At 54.5% G+C, this 14,449-nt stretch overlaps 1 protein-coding gene across 2 annotated transcripts in view; it reads right to left on the bottom strand.

Moving 5' to 3' along the window:
- Window positions 1–3,963, bottom strand: part of ZNF496 (zinc finger protein 496) — a 29,553-nt gene extending 25,590 nt beyond the window's left edge. Inside the window, exons 1-4 of one of the 2 annotated variants that reach the window (XM_059176042.1) lie at window positions 3,822–3,963; window positions 2,431–2,547; window positions 1,642–2,068; window positions 1,067–1,250 (exon numbers count right to left, since the gene is read on the bottom strand). In XM_059176042.1, coding sequence (XP_059032025.1) covers window positions 1,067–1,250; window positions 1,642–2,031 — 574 coding nt within the window. In that variant the 5' untranslated portion in view covers window positions 2,032–2,068; window positions 2,431–2,547; window positions 3,822–3,963. The remainder of the gene's footprint in view (window positions 1–1,066; window positions 1,251–1,641; window positions 2,069–2,430; window positions 2,548–3,821) is intronic. The other variant, XM_059176043.1, reaches the window with a different exon arrangement.
- Between the last annotated feature and the right edge of the window lie 10,486 nt (window positions 3,964–14,449).

The raw sequence follows: 14,449 nt of genomic DNA, 5'->3' as shown, positions 1-14,449 counted from the left end.
CACCCATGCCCTGATGGAGGGCACTGGCCCCCCAGAACTGTGAGAATATGCATTCCTGTTGTGTGAACTGCCCAGTGGATGATGCTTGGTCACAGAAGCCCCAGCAAGCCCCAATGGCCAGCAGCCCTGATGTTAAAAAAGAAAAATGAAACCTTACACAGAAGGCAGATTAATTACACACTGAGAGAAATTTAAGATTTTTTTTGGAAACTAAAAACCTTACTACATTTCAAAGGACCACTTGTGTGAATCACAAGCATGCACTCCTGGCTTTCTCCAGCTGTAATTACAGGACAATGTGGCAAGTCCTCCCAAACTGACCCTCCCATCGTGGATATCACCTCCCTCACCCTGAAGGCACTCAACTCCCGTGATGATCATGGGCAGCTCGGGTCCCTGCTCTCAGCATTCTGTGAGTCTCATCCTTCAATCCTCAACAAACCCAGGAAGGGTGCTTGATTTGTTACTGGGGATGCGCCTCCAGTAAAAGCCATACAGTTCCTAATTGTGCAGATGTCTCTTAAAAAATGTCTCTAGATTTCACTGGAAATCGGGACTTGGATTATGCCCTAGGTCAGAGCTCAAGGATTCAAAGCTGTCAAAACCACCTGCCTCCAGCCATGGGCGCTCTTCCCACAGAGAGCCAAATGCACCTAGGTGACACCCAGGCCCTGCACCCTGAAAACACCAGCCCGTTCCCTGTGAGGCAAATTTTATATTTCCTATGACACATCCCGAGGGCAGCTGTTCTGTAGCTGAGGAAAGAGCGGTTCAGGGAGACAAGGCATGGCCGTGCACAGCTGCCCACACAGGCCCTGCTGGGTGATGGTGACTGGCTGGCCCCCAAGCCTACAAGATCCAGAAATGCACCCTCCAAGAGATGGGCAGTGGTCCCCCTGGGAGGGCCTAACACAGTGAAGAGGACAGACATGCTCATCAGATTCTAACTGAATCACTTTAGGAAAGGACCCAGATCCCCAACATAGTTCATGGCTCTTCAGCAGAGGAGGAGGAAATACAGACACGGTGGGGTATGCATGCCCCTCCCCCATCCCCTTGGCAGTACCTGGTTCCCCACTGAGCTGGCCTGGTGGTCTGCTCGGGAGCCCGGGGCCTGGCGCCAGGGCCACAGACTGCGTGTCCTGGCTCTTGGCAAGGTCGCTCTGGGCTTCTGCTGGCAGCCGCTCCTGCTCCTGGTCTGGAGGGCTGTCCCCATCCTCGATCACCACAGGGTCTTCACAGTGCTTGAGCTTCAGTTCCAGAGAGGGTTTTTCAGGGCCAGGTGGAGAGGTCCCCGGCCAGGAGAGAGCTGGCGGCCAGAGACTGGACCGATACCACCCATCCCTGGACCTGCTGAACACCCTCCTGGTGAAGCGCTAGAGGCTCAGACAGGGCCTTCTACAGGGCTGTGAGGTCACAAGTCACAGAACCCATTTTCTGAGGAAACCGAACTCCAACCTGAGCCTCACTGAAGCCTGGAGCTCCACAGTTTCTCACCCCTGGCCAGAGAACATGTGATACTGCCGAACATCCAAGGACACGGCTGCCCCTCTCCACAAATGTTGTCCAGACCCGCTCCTTGCCTCTCCCACCCAGCAACCCCCCAACACCCACTAGCCTGGCGTAGCAACCCCTGCTCACCCACTGCCAGGGTCTCCCTGGCTCCCGCTCCAGCGCCTCCACGGCTGCCACAGCCTGGTCACCACTCTCGGGCTCCTGGGCCCGCACCCAGCCCTGGATCTCCCGGGGTAGGATGGCCAGAAACTGCTCCAGCACCAGCAGCTCCAGGATCTGCTCCTTGGTGTGCCTCTCCGGCCGCAGCCAGCCCCGGCACAGGTCCCAGAGGCGGTGCAAGGCCTCCCGGGGGCCCGCAGCCTCCTGGTAGCGGAAGCGGCGGAAGAGGCGGCGGGAGGACTCAGGGCTGGGAAGCTCCCCCTGGGGGCTAGGGTTCTCTCCCGGTGGGCTCCTCATTTTCCTGGGTTCCTCACTTTCCTTTGGAGCCAAGACTCGGGGGCACAGGGCTGTGGGCATGATGGGATTTGATGGGGGTCAGCAGCAGAAGACGACCCTATTTCCAAACAGAAATCACTGGCTTCAATGTTCTGGTCTCCTGTGGTAGGTTTTTGGGGGTGGTGATGGGGAGTGTGGCAAAGCCCCCAGAGACCAGCCCTCAGGAGGAGTTCTGGGACATGGGAGAGGGGTCAGCATGGCTGTTCCTTACACAAGGCGGGAGAGGGAAGTACCACCCTCTGCCCCTCAACAGCACCATCATGTGATTCCTCTAGCCGGTGACCAGACACGTGAGGCGGGGGCGGGGGGTGGGGAGTCTGGAAGAAAAGCGCTAGCAGGACAGGACACCAGTGTTTCAAGCAACCAGAATCATGGATGGACCACAGGCAGGAGACAGATGGAGTGAAGGTGCTGTGGTACCTTCAGGAGCCAGGTTCTCCTGGACAGGACCTGAGACGCACACGCCAAGCAAGACGCTATCTTGAGGCTTTGGAGCCAAAGTCGCCGTCCTTGCCCTTGAGACTTTTGCAAAAAGAGCTGGAAAGACAAAGAGAGACATTCCTGGGAAGAGCCTTCATAGCAGACCCAGGACCAGAAGTCAACCCCATGTCTGGCCAGGGCCAAGGACCGGTGCTGGACCTGCCAGAGTGAGTCCCAGCCAGCAGCGTGGAGAGGATGAAGCAGACAGCCCCCAAGACAGCAGACGAGAGATGCAGCCACATCCTGCATGTAACCAGAGAAAATAACTGTGTATTTAGAAACAGCAGTGCTGGGGCGCCTGAGTGGCTCAGTGGGTTAAAGCCTCTGCCTTCAGCTCAGGTCATGATCTCAGGGTCCTGGGATCGAGCCCCGCTTCGGGCTCTTTGCTCAGCAGGGAGCCTGCTTCCCTTCCTCTCTCTGCCTGCCTCTCTGCCTACTTGTGATCTCTCTCTGTCAAGTAAATAAAAATAAAATATTTAAAAAAAAAAAAAAAGAAAAGAAAAGAAACAGCAGTGCTGCCTATCAGCCTGTGCTCCTCACCCCCGTGTCATCCCCAAACCCCAAATGGTGAAGGCGACAGCACACAGCTCCCAGCTTCCTCAGGCAGGACAGTGTTCAGGCACAGGGATTCCGGGGAGCCCCCACACCTCTCCAGGGACATCCGAGAGCAGCCAAGGCTACTCTAGACTGGGGGACTCCAAGAAAGTGAAGGGTGCATGAAGCCCATAGCCCCTTCCCTCATCCTCAGGCTTCTGCCACTCTTGGACAGCAGACTGCATAAGGCTACCCCTCACCCACGCTTCGCACAACAGCATGCGAGGCCACAGTAACAGCAAAGGCCCCTGACCTGCCACCAGACTCCAGGCTCTGGACCTCTTGGCTTCACGTAAGAACAGAGTAGGACACCGAAGGGCTCTGACGGTGTGTACACCAGCCGCTGGAGCACCAGCCTAGCCCGAATTGCCCCCACCTCCCAGGAGCTCGGCCATCCCACAGCTGCAGGGTCTCTAGAGCGCTCAGGGCTGCCCCAGACTCGTGCCCCACCTTCACCGCTCAGGATGCTACGGGGCACCCTCAAGCGCACAGCCGGGGCCCTTTTTGTCAACAGGGCACCCGGCACGCAGGCGGCTCGGAGAAGATGCCTGATGAATGAACTCACTTTCGTCCCCGGGGCACTGCCGGAGGGGCGGGGCGTGCGGAAAGCAGCTCCGGGAGGACTCCGCGGGAGCAGCGGCGAGGAAGGAGGACCGCAGGCCAGGCCAGGCGCAGGGGCCAGCTTTCTTCGCCGCCTCCCCGCCAGACCGCAATCCCGCCAGCTCCCGGCTGCTCACCTCACCGCTCGGAACTCCTGCCAGGCGCCCAACTCGAGTCCCTCCTGCTGCGGCGGAAGCCTACGGCAGCAGCTCCGCATCCTTCCAGCCCGCTCCCCCGGGCGTCCCTCCTGAGGCCGGCCGGTTCCTCGCAGGGGCCGACGCCGTCCCCGGCTCATTCAGAAAACCGCGGCTGCGCTCGGTAGTGGAGAGGTGGGAGCAAATGGAGGCGCCTGCAAAACAGCATTTGTGTCGCCTTACGGCCCCGCCCGCACCGTCCCCGCCGCACGGCTCGGGGCAGGGCGGCCGGGGAGCGCGGACAGCCGGGGCGCGCGGGGAGCCGTGCGCGCGGGGCTGGGGTGCGCGAGTAGCCGGGCCGCCCAGGCCGCACTCACCCCCGCGGCGCGTCCCCGGTGGCGGGCCGCGCGAGCCTGGCCGCCGCGGAGCCCGCCGGACGCGCAAGAAAGGAAAGGCCGGAGCCCTCCGGCTCCCTCCCCTGGGACACTTCCTGCTCCGCTCTAGGACCGGGGAGGTCTCCGCATCTCAGTGGTTCGCTCCCCCGCCCCCCGGCCGAGGTGTGCGCGGGGGGGTGACATCCGACACCCCCGGCCCGGCCCGGCCGGCGCGCCCCGCCCCGCCCCGCCCCGGCTCCGCGCGTCCGGGCCTGGGCGTCCGGCCGGGGGCTTTGTGGGCCCAGCGCGCCGCGGCGGCCTGGACGACCCGGGGCCCGTTGGGGGACGCGCGCCGGGGGCGGGCGAGCGGGGACGCGGGCGGCGGCGGCCGGGCGCGCTTGTGCCGAAAGGGCCGTGTTGGGGTTCTTTCCGCTGCTGGTCTCCGCAGCCCGGCCTTTCCCGGGACTGCGGGCGCCGTGAACGGCGGAGCGCGACCCCCGAGCCGCGCCCAGATGCTGGAAGTGGGAGCGGAGAGCGGAAGGAGGTGCGCCCCGCTCCCGCGCGCCTTGGGCCACTCCATCTCCCGGCCCGCCTGTGACCTTTCCGACCCCACGCCTTGGCGGATGCAACCCCCTCGCCGCCAGAACCCCTCCCTTCCGCCCGGCTCGCGGCCGCTCGACAGACCCCTCCTCCCCGCCTCGTTCATTCTGGGACGCCAGGCTTTCTCTGGATGAAGCCCGCGGTTTCTTGGGTTTTCAGAGTTAACAGTTTAAGAAAGGACGCCTGTTGTATGGCCCTTCTGAGCATCAGGACAACGCTGTGGAATGCGCAAAGAGGCCGGGGTCAGTCTCGACCCCAGTGGGTGGGCTGCTGGTTTCAGTGGAGGAAGCAGCTAGACGTTCCTATTGTAGCAGAGAAAGAGGTTATGGGCCTTTTAAGTCCGGTGGCAGTGAGGGGCAAGCGGGAATCGGGGCCACTGTACCCCAGACAGGGCTACTTGGCCTCTACCCTATGCTGAACATAGCCCAGTGACTCAGCAGGGTCTTCCTGGGTCCATCCCGCATCTTCCAGGTTCCCTAGCTTGGGTGAAAGCATGTTGGGTCCCTGTGCAGGCCTGACTGGCACCAACCCTTCCACATACCCTGCTCCCCTCTGATGCTGGCCTCTCCCACGGAAGAGAAGGCAAAGGAAAGGTTCCACGTCCCAGAGGGGCGCCTGACTGCAGATCACTGTTTGAAGCCAAGCAGAAATAAAACCAGTTCGCCCAAAGACCATGTGGTCTGGAAGAACAGAGCAGAGGAAGGCGAAGGGATGAGAATCTGGACCCTTTTCTGTGTATTCTCAGTTGGTGCGCCTGGCTGCCTCCCATTTCCCATAAACTGCAAATAATTGCTCCTGACTAGTGGGGTTACTGGCAACCACCATTTGCCAAACGTCTGGATTCTGACATTAGTAGGAGATGCACCAAAGTGAAGGAGTGGAGCTTTTTGTGAACAGTGAGTGCTCCCCCAAATGACAGACACAGGCAGGGCCGCTGCCTTCAGACTTGACCAGACTCCCCGTGAGCAGGCTTCATGCACACCAGGAATCTCAGGAGCACCAGCTAGGCACCGTGGTTTGGAGGGGAGATGCCCCCAGGGAAGGACCAAGGATCACCCCAAAGGTATGCTGGGCTTGGGTCTCTGGCACTGCTCTGGATATCCACATCCTCAGGGGGAGTCCACATTCTCCTCAGGAGTTCGAGCTCTGTGACTGGCTGTGGAACGAGCTGCTGAGGGCTGGGAATCTTGTGCACATGGCTCTGCCCAGTGCAGCTCACACCAGATGAAACGTGGAGCCCAGAAATGGCTAGCATACAGCATCAGATCAATGCTGCTTAGCCCCATTCCCTCCCCATCCTCGTAAACTGTGCGCCTCCACCTTTCTGTGACAAGTTTGTCTTCATCCAGGAGATGGAGATGAAGCTGTCCACCTCACTTAGTGCATTTGGGGTCCTTAAGGCACTCGATAAACACCTGAGCCCCTGCCTGGCACTCGGGGCACATCCATGAACACAACCGGTTCGTAGGGGCACGGTGCTGGCTAGCAGTTAGCAGACTCTGTAACAGGATCTGCTGTGTTTGATGCCTGGTGCAGAAGTGAGCAGTGTCAAGGAACGTGGGGCTGGAGAGGGGCTGGTGGTGCTTGCGGTATTGGAGAGGTCAGGGCAGGATCCCGTGTGACTGGGATATCTGAGTTGGTCAAGCTCAAGCAGGGGTGAGAACAGTGTCCCAAGTGGAGGCCTAATGGGGAGCTACAGGGAGGTGGCCAGGGAGCCGGAAGAGTGGGCTCTTCGTGGGCAGGCGGGGCTTGGAGCCAGGGCCACGTCTCTTTCTGCCCCAGATGGGTTTGTCAGGTACAGTAGTGTGCAGCAGCATGGGATGAGCCTGAGTGGAGGCCCTGCTCAAGGAACGTTGACCATCTTTTGAAGGGGCGCGGGGGGTGGGGGGGGAAGAGCTGGGTGGTGGGTATTAAGGAGGGCACGTATTACATGGAGCACTGGGTGTGGTGCAAAAACAATGAGTACTGTTACGCTGAAAAGAAATTTAATAAATAAAAGAATAATAATAAAAAAAGGAACATCCATCATCTTGCACCCAATGTGAACATTTATTTGATTTACAGGACTGTTGCTGAGCATGTATATTTCTATGTGATACTTTCCATCTGCCACCAATTCTTCCGTCCTTGGAGAGACCACAGTGTACAGAAGATCCTGGCTTCTGGAGGCTTGAAGGGAAATCAGATAGAAAATGAAACATTGGTGATACATGCCATGAAAATGAAAGGCGTAAAATACAGCAGGGTGAGGAGGAGCCCGCCAGGGAAGTCTGGAAGGAGCTGCATGAGGACACGTTTTAACAGAGAGCAGGGGGAGGGCTCAGCCGGTGCTCTGACAGCAGAGCAGGGGCTGTGGGGAAGAGCATTCCAGCTGAGGGAACAGTGAGAGAGCAGGGAGGTGGGGGAACAGAGCGACTGCTCTTTATACTCAGCAGGTCCAGTAGGGTCGAGGCTGAAGGGACTTTCATCTTCTGTGGTCACTGTGCAGAGCCGATTGGAGTGAGACAGAGAAGGCAGACGCTATGTTCGAAGCTGTCAGGGAAGCACAGGCAGGAAGTGGCGGTTCCCTTATTGGCTGCTGGAGGTGCCTCTGGCTGGCGGGGCCGGTGGTGGCCCAGATTTCCCACTGATGGAAGGGCTGTGGTTGGAGTCTGAATTGGGTGAGGAAAACACTGGCCTGGGGTTGGGTAGAGATGCTCCTGAGCCGACTGGAGGCCGTGAAGGGCCGAGAGCTCACAGGCTGCGGGTGTGTGGCCATCTGGGAGTCCCGGTGACACACTGCACTAACAGAAGCAGGTGTAATGTCTTATTTTATGTGTCAGCTTGACTGTGCCCAGGTGCCCAGATTGTGATCAAACACTGGTTTAGATTTGCTAGGAAGGTATTTTTAAAGATTTATTTCAGAGAAAGAGAATGTGCCCATGAGTGGTGGGAGGGGCAGAAGAAGAGGGAGACTCAAGCAGACAGACGCTCTGCTGAGCGGGGAGCCCTCGGAACTCCATCTCAAGCCCCTCAGATTATGACCTGAGCCACCCAGGTGCCCCTGTGAAGGTGGTTGTAGATGAGATTCACACTGAAATCAGTAAGCCCTGGGTAAAGCAGCTTACCCTCCATAATGTGGGTGGGCCTCATCCAGCCTCCACAGTCTTGAAAGCCAGTCCCCGTCTCTCTAAATCTCTCCATCTACACACTTACCCTAAATATCTCTACACACAGCCTAAATATCTCTAAACAAACACCCTAAATATCTCTACACACACACACCCTAAATATCTCTATATGCATACCCTACATATCTCTCTGCATAGGTATCCTAAATCACTCTCTTCTACCCCCCACCCACACACACCTGATGCTGCAGGTCTGTTTCCTGGCTGCCACGAGACCGTGTTTCCTGGGAACACAGCACGGCTGCTCTGCTGGGTCTCTCTTCCCTGCTGGACCTCCGTCCTGTTGATTTTCATGCTTTGGCCCTTAGAAGGTTTCCTTTCTGTCTGCTCAAGTCAGGTGGATCCCAGAATGCTGGAATTTCAGGATGGCCCCTGAGACTCAGGGAGAGGAAAGTGGTCAAGGGCCGCATGGGATGAGACAGGGGTGTGTGTGTGTGTGTGTGTGTGTGTGTGTATGTGAGAGAGAGAGAGAGAGAGAGGAGTGATGAACAGAGACATTGTATAAGTTCTGTTTGGCATCTGCTAGGCGAACCACCAGCATTTTATCATAGTGCACCCTGGAATCCCAGGAAGCTGGAGCCAAAGAACCGCATAGTTTGTCCTACAGGACAGGAGGAACCAGTGTATGCTGTGTGTCCTCATTCTTATGTGTATCCTGACCCTCTCAGAGCACAGCCTGATCCTGGATCCCACTCACTTTGTGTCCTGACCCTCCTCTTAGAGCCTAGACCCCATCCTAGAACCCACACCCTGAGAATCCTTCTCAGGGCACAGACCCCATCCTGGATCCCACCGCCTGTGTGACATGATCCCTTCTCAGAGCATACATCCCATCCTGGATCTCATCTCCTGTGTGTCCCAGTCCTCTTCTCAGAGCCTAGACCCCATCCTGGATTCCACCTCCTGTGTGACCTGATCCCTTCTCAGAGCACACACTCCATCCTGGATCCCACCCCCTGTGTGTCCCGACCCTCCTCTCAAAGCACACACCCCATCCTGGAACCCACACCCTGAACTCCTCTCAGAGCACAGACACTATTCTGGCACCTCCATCTTCATCCACCCTGAGCACTGAGTCCTATAATTGTGGTGTTTTCTTTCAGTCCCAGGACCAGGGAAATCCGGTACCTGCCCCCACACTGTGTAAGGTACTTAAGTGTTGCTGAGAGGTGTAGAGATGTTTCTCTGTGAAGATCTGGTGATATAGCTCCTGGCTCCCATGGATCAAACAACAAAATGTTACCTAAGTATCCAGCACAAAGCCAGTGATACCAAGTGGGTACTTTTCCTCTCCTCCATTAGCTGCCTGTGAACCTCGAACCCTCTCATTTTAGTGTTTATCTGTTTATTCTTATGCTGTGGAAAACCCCTGGATCTATCTACAGAGTTTTGCTCCAGATGTGAATTCTGAATGACTGCAAGGGGAACTTAGTGCCACGTCTTCCGGAATTTCCTGATACTGTAGATACGAGCCCTTCCACGTGTGCTGGCCTCTTCCTCAAGTTCATTACCTCATGTGCACGTCCAGGTGACACTGAGGTCAGACTGGGCACCACTGTGTCTCCCCAGCAAGATAGGTTGAAGCGATGACCCTTCATGCCTATGAATGTGATAGCTTTCTATCCACTGATTCATCTGATTACATCTTCAAAGATGTAATCAAGTTCAGAGTAGGTTATACTGAATTACACGGAGCCCTAAGTATTTTATTTTATTTTTATTTTTATTTATTTATTTTCTTTTATTTAAAGATTTTGTTTGTTTATTCAACAGAGGGGGCACAAGCTGGGGGAGCAACAGAGGCAAAGGGAGAAGCAGACTCCCCAAAGAGCAGGCGGCCTGATGTGGGACTCAGTCCCAGGACCCTGGGATCATGAACTGAGCCAAAGGCAGATGCCTCACCGACTGAACTACCCAGACATCATAGGGTGAACCCTAATTCTAGTGATGCCTTACACATAGGCCATGTGGGGCACCTGGCTGGCTCCGATGGTGAGGCATGTGACTGTGGATCTCGGGGTCATGAGTTCAAGTACCACATTGGACATAGAGATTATTTAAAAATAAAATAGCTTTTCAAAGTTTATTTATTGTATTGATTAATCTCTAGATCCAATGTGGGCTGAACGCACAACCCACGATCAAGAGTTGGTGCCTTTCCAACTGAGCCAAGCAAGCTCCCCTAAAAATGAAATCTTAAAACAACAACAACAACAAAAGTAAGTAGACCCACAGAAAGCCTCATGACAACAGAGGTTGAGATTGGGGTGATGGGCTTCTAAGACCTGGAAAGACCCCCCCACACCAAACACACACCCACTAACTTGACTTGCCAAACTAGGAATTTTGTCTGATCGTCTTTGTTTTATAATGATTATTTCCAGTCTCCTGTGCACAGTCTCTTGTAGATAAATGAGAACCTTCAGTGGGACTTGAAACTTTTCACTGTCAGCTTTTTCCTGCCCTTTCTTTGCCACATCTAACCAGGCAGACTTGAGAACTGTTCCCCTAGCCATCTTTGCATTCCTGTCCATCTTGGTTGAGAGCCAACTCTTTGGAAAAGGGATCTTATTGCCAGCACATCTGCTGTCCTCTTTGTCTCTATCCTCTATGGATTAATTCAGAGCATTTTATGAGTGTCATTTATGGTTATCAACTCAGAGTGGATGACCTGAAAACCTCATAGGCACGACACGAAGATGAACTAAGGGAACACGGGGCCATTAGTTGAGGAGGGCAGTGATCAGCTTTCCTGGAGAGAAACAAAATACTTCCCTGTTGAGGGCTCCTCTTGCCCAACCAGGACAGTCTGCAGAAGCCTCCCCACCCCAACCCCCACAGAGGTGTTCACAGCCAAGAAGGAACTTGCAGGTGACCAGGGGCCCAGCGTACTTTGAAGTGCACCCCTCCCAGCTTCAGACTTCCCTCCATGGTCGGCCTGCAATAAGGGCTCCAAGGTGGCATCAGTTATGTTTGGTTTAGGGTTATCAGGGGAGCTCAACAGCTTAAAAGTAGGAGGTAGGGGTACCTAGGAAGCTAACAGAAAGGTGAGGTCTCCTGAAAACTCTTGCTGTTTGGATGGAACTCTGTGACCCGTAGACAAAGTCACCAGGTTAAAGAACATGCATTTCATTCTGCGGGTCAGCATTTCTCTTGGTTTTTGTTTGTTTGTTTGTTTGTTTTGCAGGAAGACTAAACAAAGCACATGCCTCATGTTGCACTCTGATAATTTTCATTCTATTTTGCTAGAAAAGGTTGGGCTGTTGTAGGCAAACATTCTCTCCTCAGTGCAACTCCTCTCAGGCTTCCTGGGCATTATTTCAAGTAGACCTGGCTTCTGGCCTTCCCCGTTCATGTCTGCATCGTCCAATTTTAGCAACTGCCCCTGGAGATGCCTGATCACCCCAGAGATGCCTGATGAGGTGTCCCTTGGGTGATGTCAGATCACCCTGCTGTGGGAATCCCCTTGGGTCATGTAGCTGTGGCCAGGATCCCCTTTGACTCCTAAAATTTCCTTTTAGTAGCTTTCTATCCACTGACTCACGCCCTGCTCTATGGCCATAAATTTCCACTTTTCCTTGTTGTTTTCAGACTGGAGCCCAATCTCTCTGCCCCAATGCGAGATTCCATTGTCAGACCCCTACAACTATCTCTCTAGTCCTTTGAATAGACTGCCTTACAGTGTTTTAACAAGTGTCATGGATTTTTTTTTTCCCTTTAACACTGGCACTGACTGTAACGCACTTTTTAATATAATGGGGGTCTTGATGATGGGTTCACAGAAGGCTGGGAGGATCTTGACAGGTAGCATTTTGGAAAAGGCCAGGGAAGAGAAGTGTGGGTTGCTGGCTCACTGACAAGAAAATAGACAATTGTCAGCACAGGAATTGAAGGCTGGAAAGACAGCTGCTTCTTAACTGGGACTGAATCCAGCAGTACCTGAAGGGGCCCTTTATATGTCTCAGCCACCAACAGGTTGTGGAAAGACAGTGTCAGGTAAAAATTCTCTCCCAGAACTGTGGGATGCCTGGGAGCCAAAACCTCTTTAGCCTTTTGTGAGGACTGCATTGTGGGAAATGTGGTAGTTCTGGCCCTTAACCCTCACCCAGGTTCTGGATCTGGTCACAGCTTGGGCAGGAGGGACAGATGAACCAGCTGGCTAGCTAGCTATAATGGACTCCGTGTGAGCCATGCCTGCCATGATCCAGGTTTCCAACTCCGGGAATAGATAGCTTAAATGTTCCTTTGCATTCTCGTTATCTTTCTTTACATATTCTTGTGTGGAAGTTGAGAATTTACTTGTATCCTTAGCCTCTCTCTCACACACACCTCCATGTTTCAAGATCAATTATTTACGCCCACAGCTATGATACAATTTCTTTAAACAGTTTTTTTTTTTAATTTTTAATTTGCTGCTTCTACTAACAGAGTTAATGCCATGATAAATCCTCACCAACTAGCCGAGTATCAAATTTCTGAACTGTTGAAACTAAGGCCTGGAAAACTTCGAGGGATTTCTGGGGACACACAGTGCCTTTGACTTTAGATTCCCCTCTCTGTTCCGGGATCATTTCCAGGTAGTCTCTCTAGGATTCCAGACCCTTACACGTGTGTTGAGCCAAACCCGTCATGACATTCCTCTCCCCTGTCCTCTCCACGGGACGCCTGGCTTCGGCAGTTCCTTTGCCACGCGGGGCCCTGTTACAGTCGGGGTCCCTGCCCCGGCTCCAGGAGTTTCTGGGGGCCCGCCCTGCATGCGGTGCGTCCTAGTGATGAGGGAGCAGGAGGCTGGCTGAGGACAAAGCAAAAGCTGGCGCCTTGCACCCCCTCTTCACCCGCTCCCCTCCATATGTGTAGCATTCCTCAGGCACCCCTGACTGCCATAAAAAGATAAATAGTTAACTTGCAGGGATCACAGTCCTGCAGAACAGGAATCTCCCTTGCCCTACAAGATGTCCTAGAGACCTAAACAGGGAGGTTACCTTATCAATAGCACAAATTTCCAGAGGCAAATAACTCTTGGTTCCTGAAGCCCTAATGTCCCCCTCCCACCATAAACTGGAGGAGACTGGGGTAGAAGGGAATGTAAATGATAGCCAGATCATAATGCCCCACCAAGAATCCCCCATTATCTTGATGTTAGTGCCTGACCTAAAGACGACATTGATCAAGCCATAAGGGCAAAGACTTCCCCCCCCCCCACCCCCGGCACCTTGTAGGCCCTCCCTAGCATGTGAGAACTCTGTTGAAATCTCCCATTCCTTCACCACCTCCCCCCAACCGTGGGGTATATAACATGCCCACCTTCACAACCCAGCGCAGCAGCTCTTCCTGCCCACGGGTCCTGTCCCCGTGCTTTAATAAACCACCATTTTGCACCAATGACGTCTTAAGAATTCTTTCTTTAGTCGTCGGCTCCGAACCTCCTCACCCCACCGAACCTGAATTAGGTTCTGGGACTTCATCACTAGGGCGAAGGGCCTCCGGGGTGGAACCCGCGGTGGTCGAGCCCAGGGGAGTGTCTAGAAGCAGACCTCCTCCTCCGGGCGGGCCTTCCCTGGGAAGCCAAGGGTCGGCGAGTGGGAGCATCTCTGTAATGTTTGCATCTCTGCCAGGCTCTCTTTGGTGACTCGGCATCTGGCTGGACCCACCATCAATCACCGACCGACTTCGGTGTCGGGACTGGAAAGTAGGGGCTGGCTCAGCCTCCAGCACCGTCTGAGGGCAGGAATGGAAGTCTCAAATAGCTCCACCCCTCCCCCAGAGACGAGCCCCAGAGCCTCCCAGGGCGCGTGCTTAATTCCAAATTGTCATGCAGATATTTGAAATACAAAGTAAACCAAAGGTCAGTTCTCCCATTGCTAGGGCCGAAGGTGGTTTAAATAAAATTGTACAAGAAAATCTTGTTCCTAGGGCATCTCCTTTGGAAGGGAAGCTAGGGGGTCCCTGGCGCGAGATTGTTCCAATGCATTGTTAGCGACCATTTAAGGTCCTAAGGGGCCCGACTAGGCACGGAGCGGCGCCGGCTTCCTGCGCCTTAAGAGAATCCGCACCTTCGCAAATGCAAACTCAGTCCCAGGCTGGAGAGCCCTCGCTGCAGGGGGAATCGCCTGCAGTTGCGAACTCTCACCCTCGGGCTTCAACTACAGCTGCTCCCCGGGTTCTGCTAACTAGCGAGAGTGCTGTTTCTCTCTCCTCCCTCTTCCAGAAACGTCGCCAAACGCCAAAAAGCGATTCAAATATACATTTCAAAGAGGAGTGAGAGGAGTCTGGGGTTTCTTCAGAACAAAGAGAATGTAAGGAATTTTGTTGTGGTTTTTCAACTCTTGGAACTAGTGGCTTAGTTCTGATGTTGGAGGGGCTGCTTTTTCTCCTCAGTGTCAGGGTAGTCCGGGACATTTGTTCTCATTGGACACATACACGCGGTTGCACTTACATAAATACAGTGTGAAATGAGTTTCTTTGGCTTTCAATTTAAGAACGCGTG

The sequence above is a fragment of the Mustela lutreola genome, chromosome 5, assembly GCF_030435805.1.
Source record: "Mustela lutreola isolate mMusLut2 chromosome 5, mMusLut2.pri, whole genome shotgun sequence".
Lineage (NCBI taxonomy): Eukaryota > Metazoa > Chordata > Mammalia > Carnivora > Mustelidae > Mustela > Mustela lutreola.
Note: the sequence above shows the minus strand (reverse complement) of the source record. Positions and strands in the feature narration are given on the sequence as shown.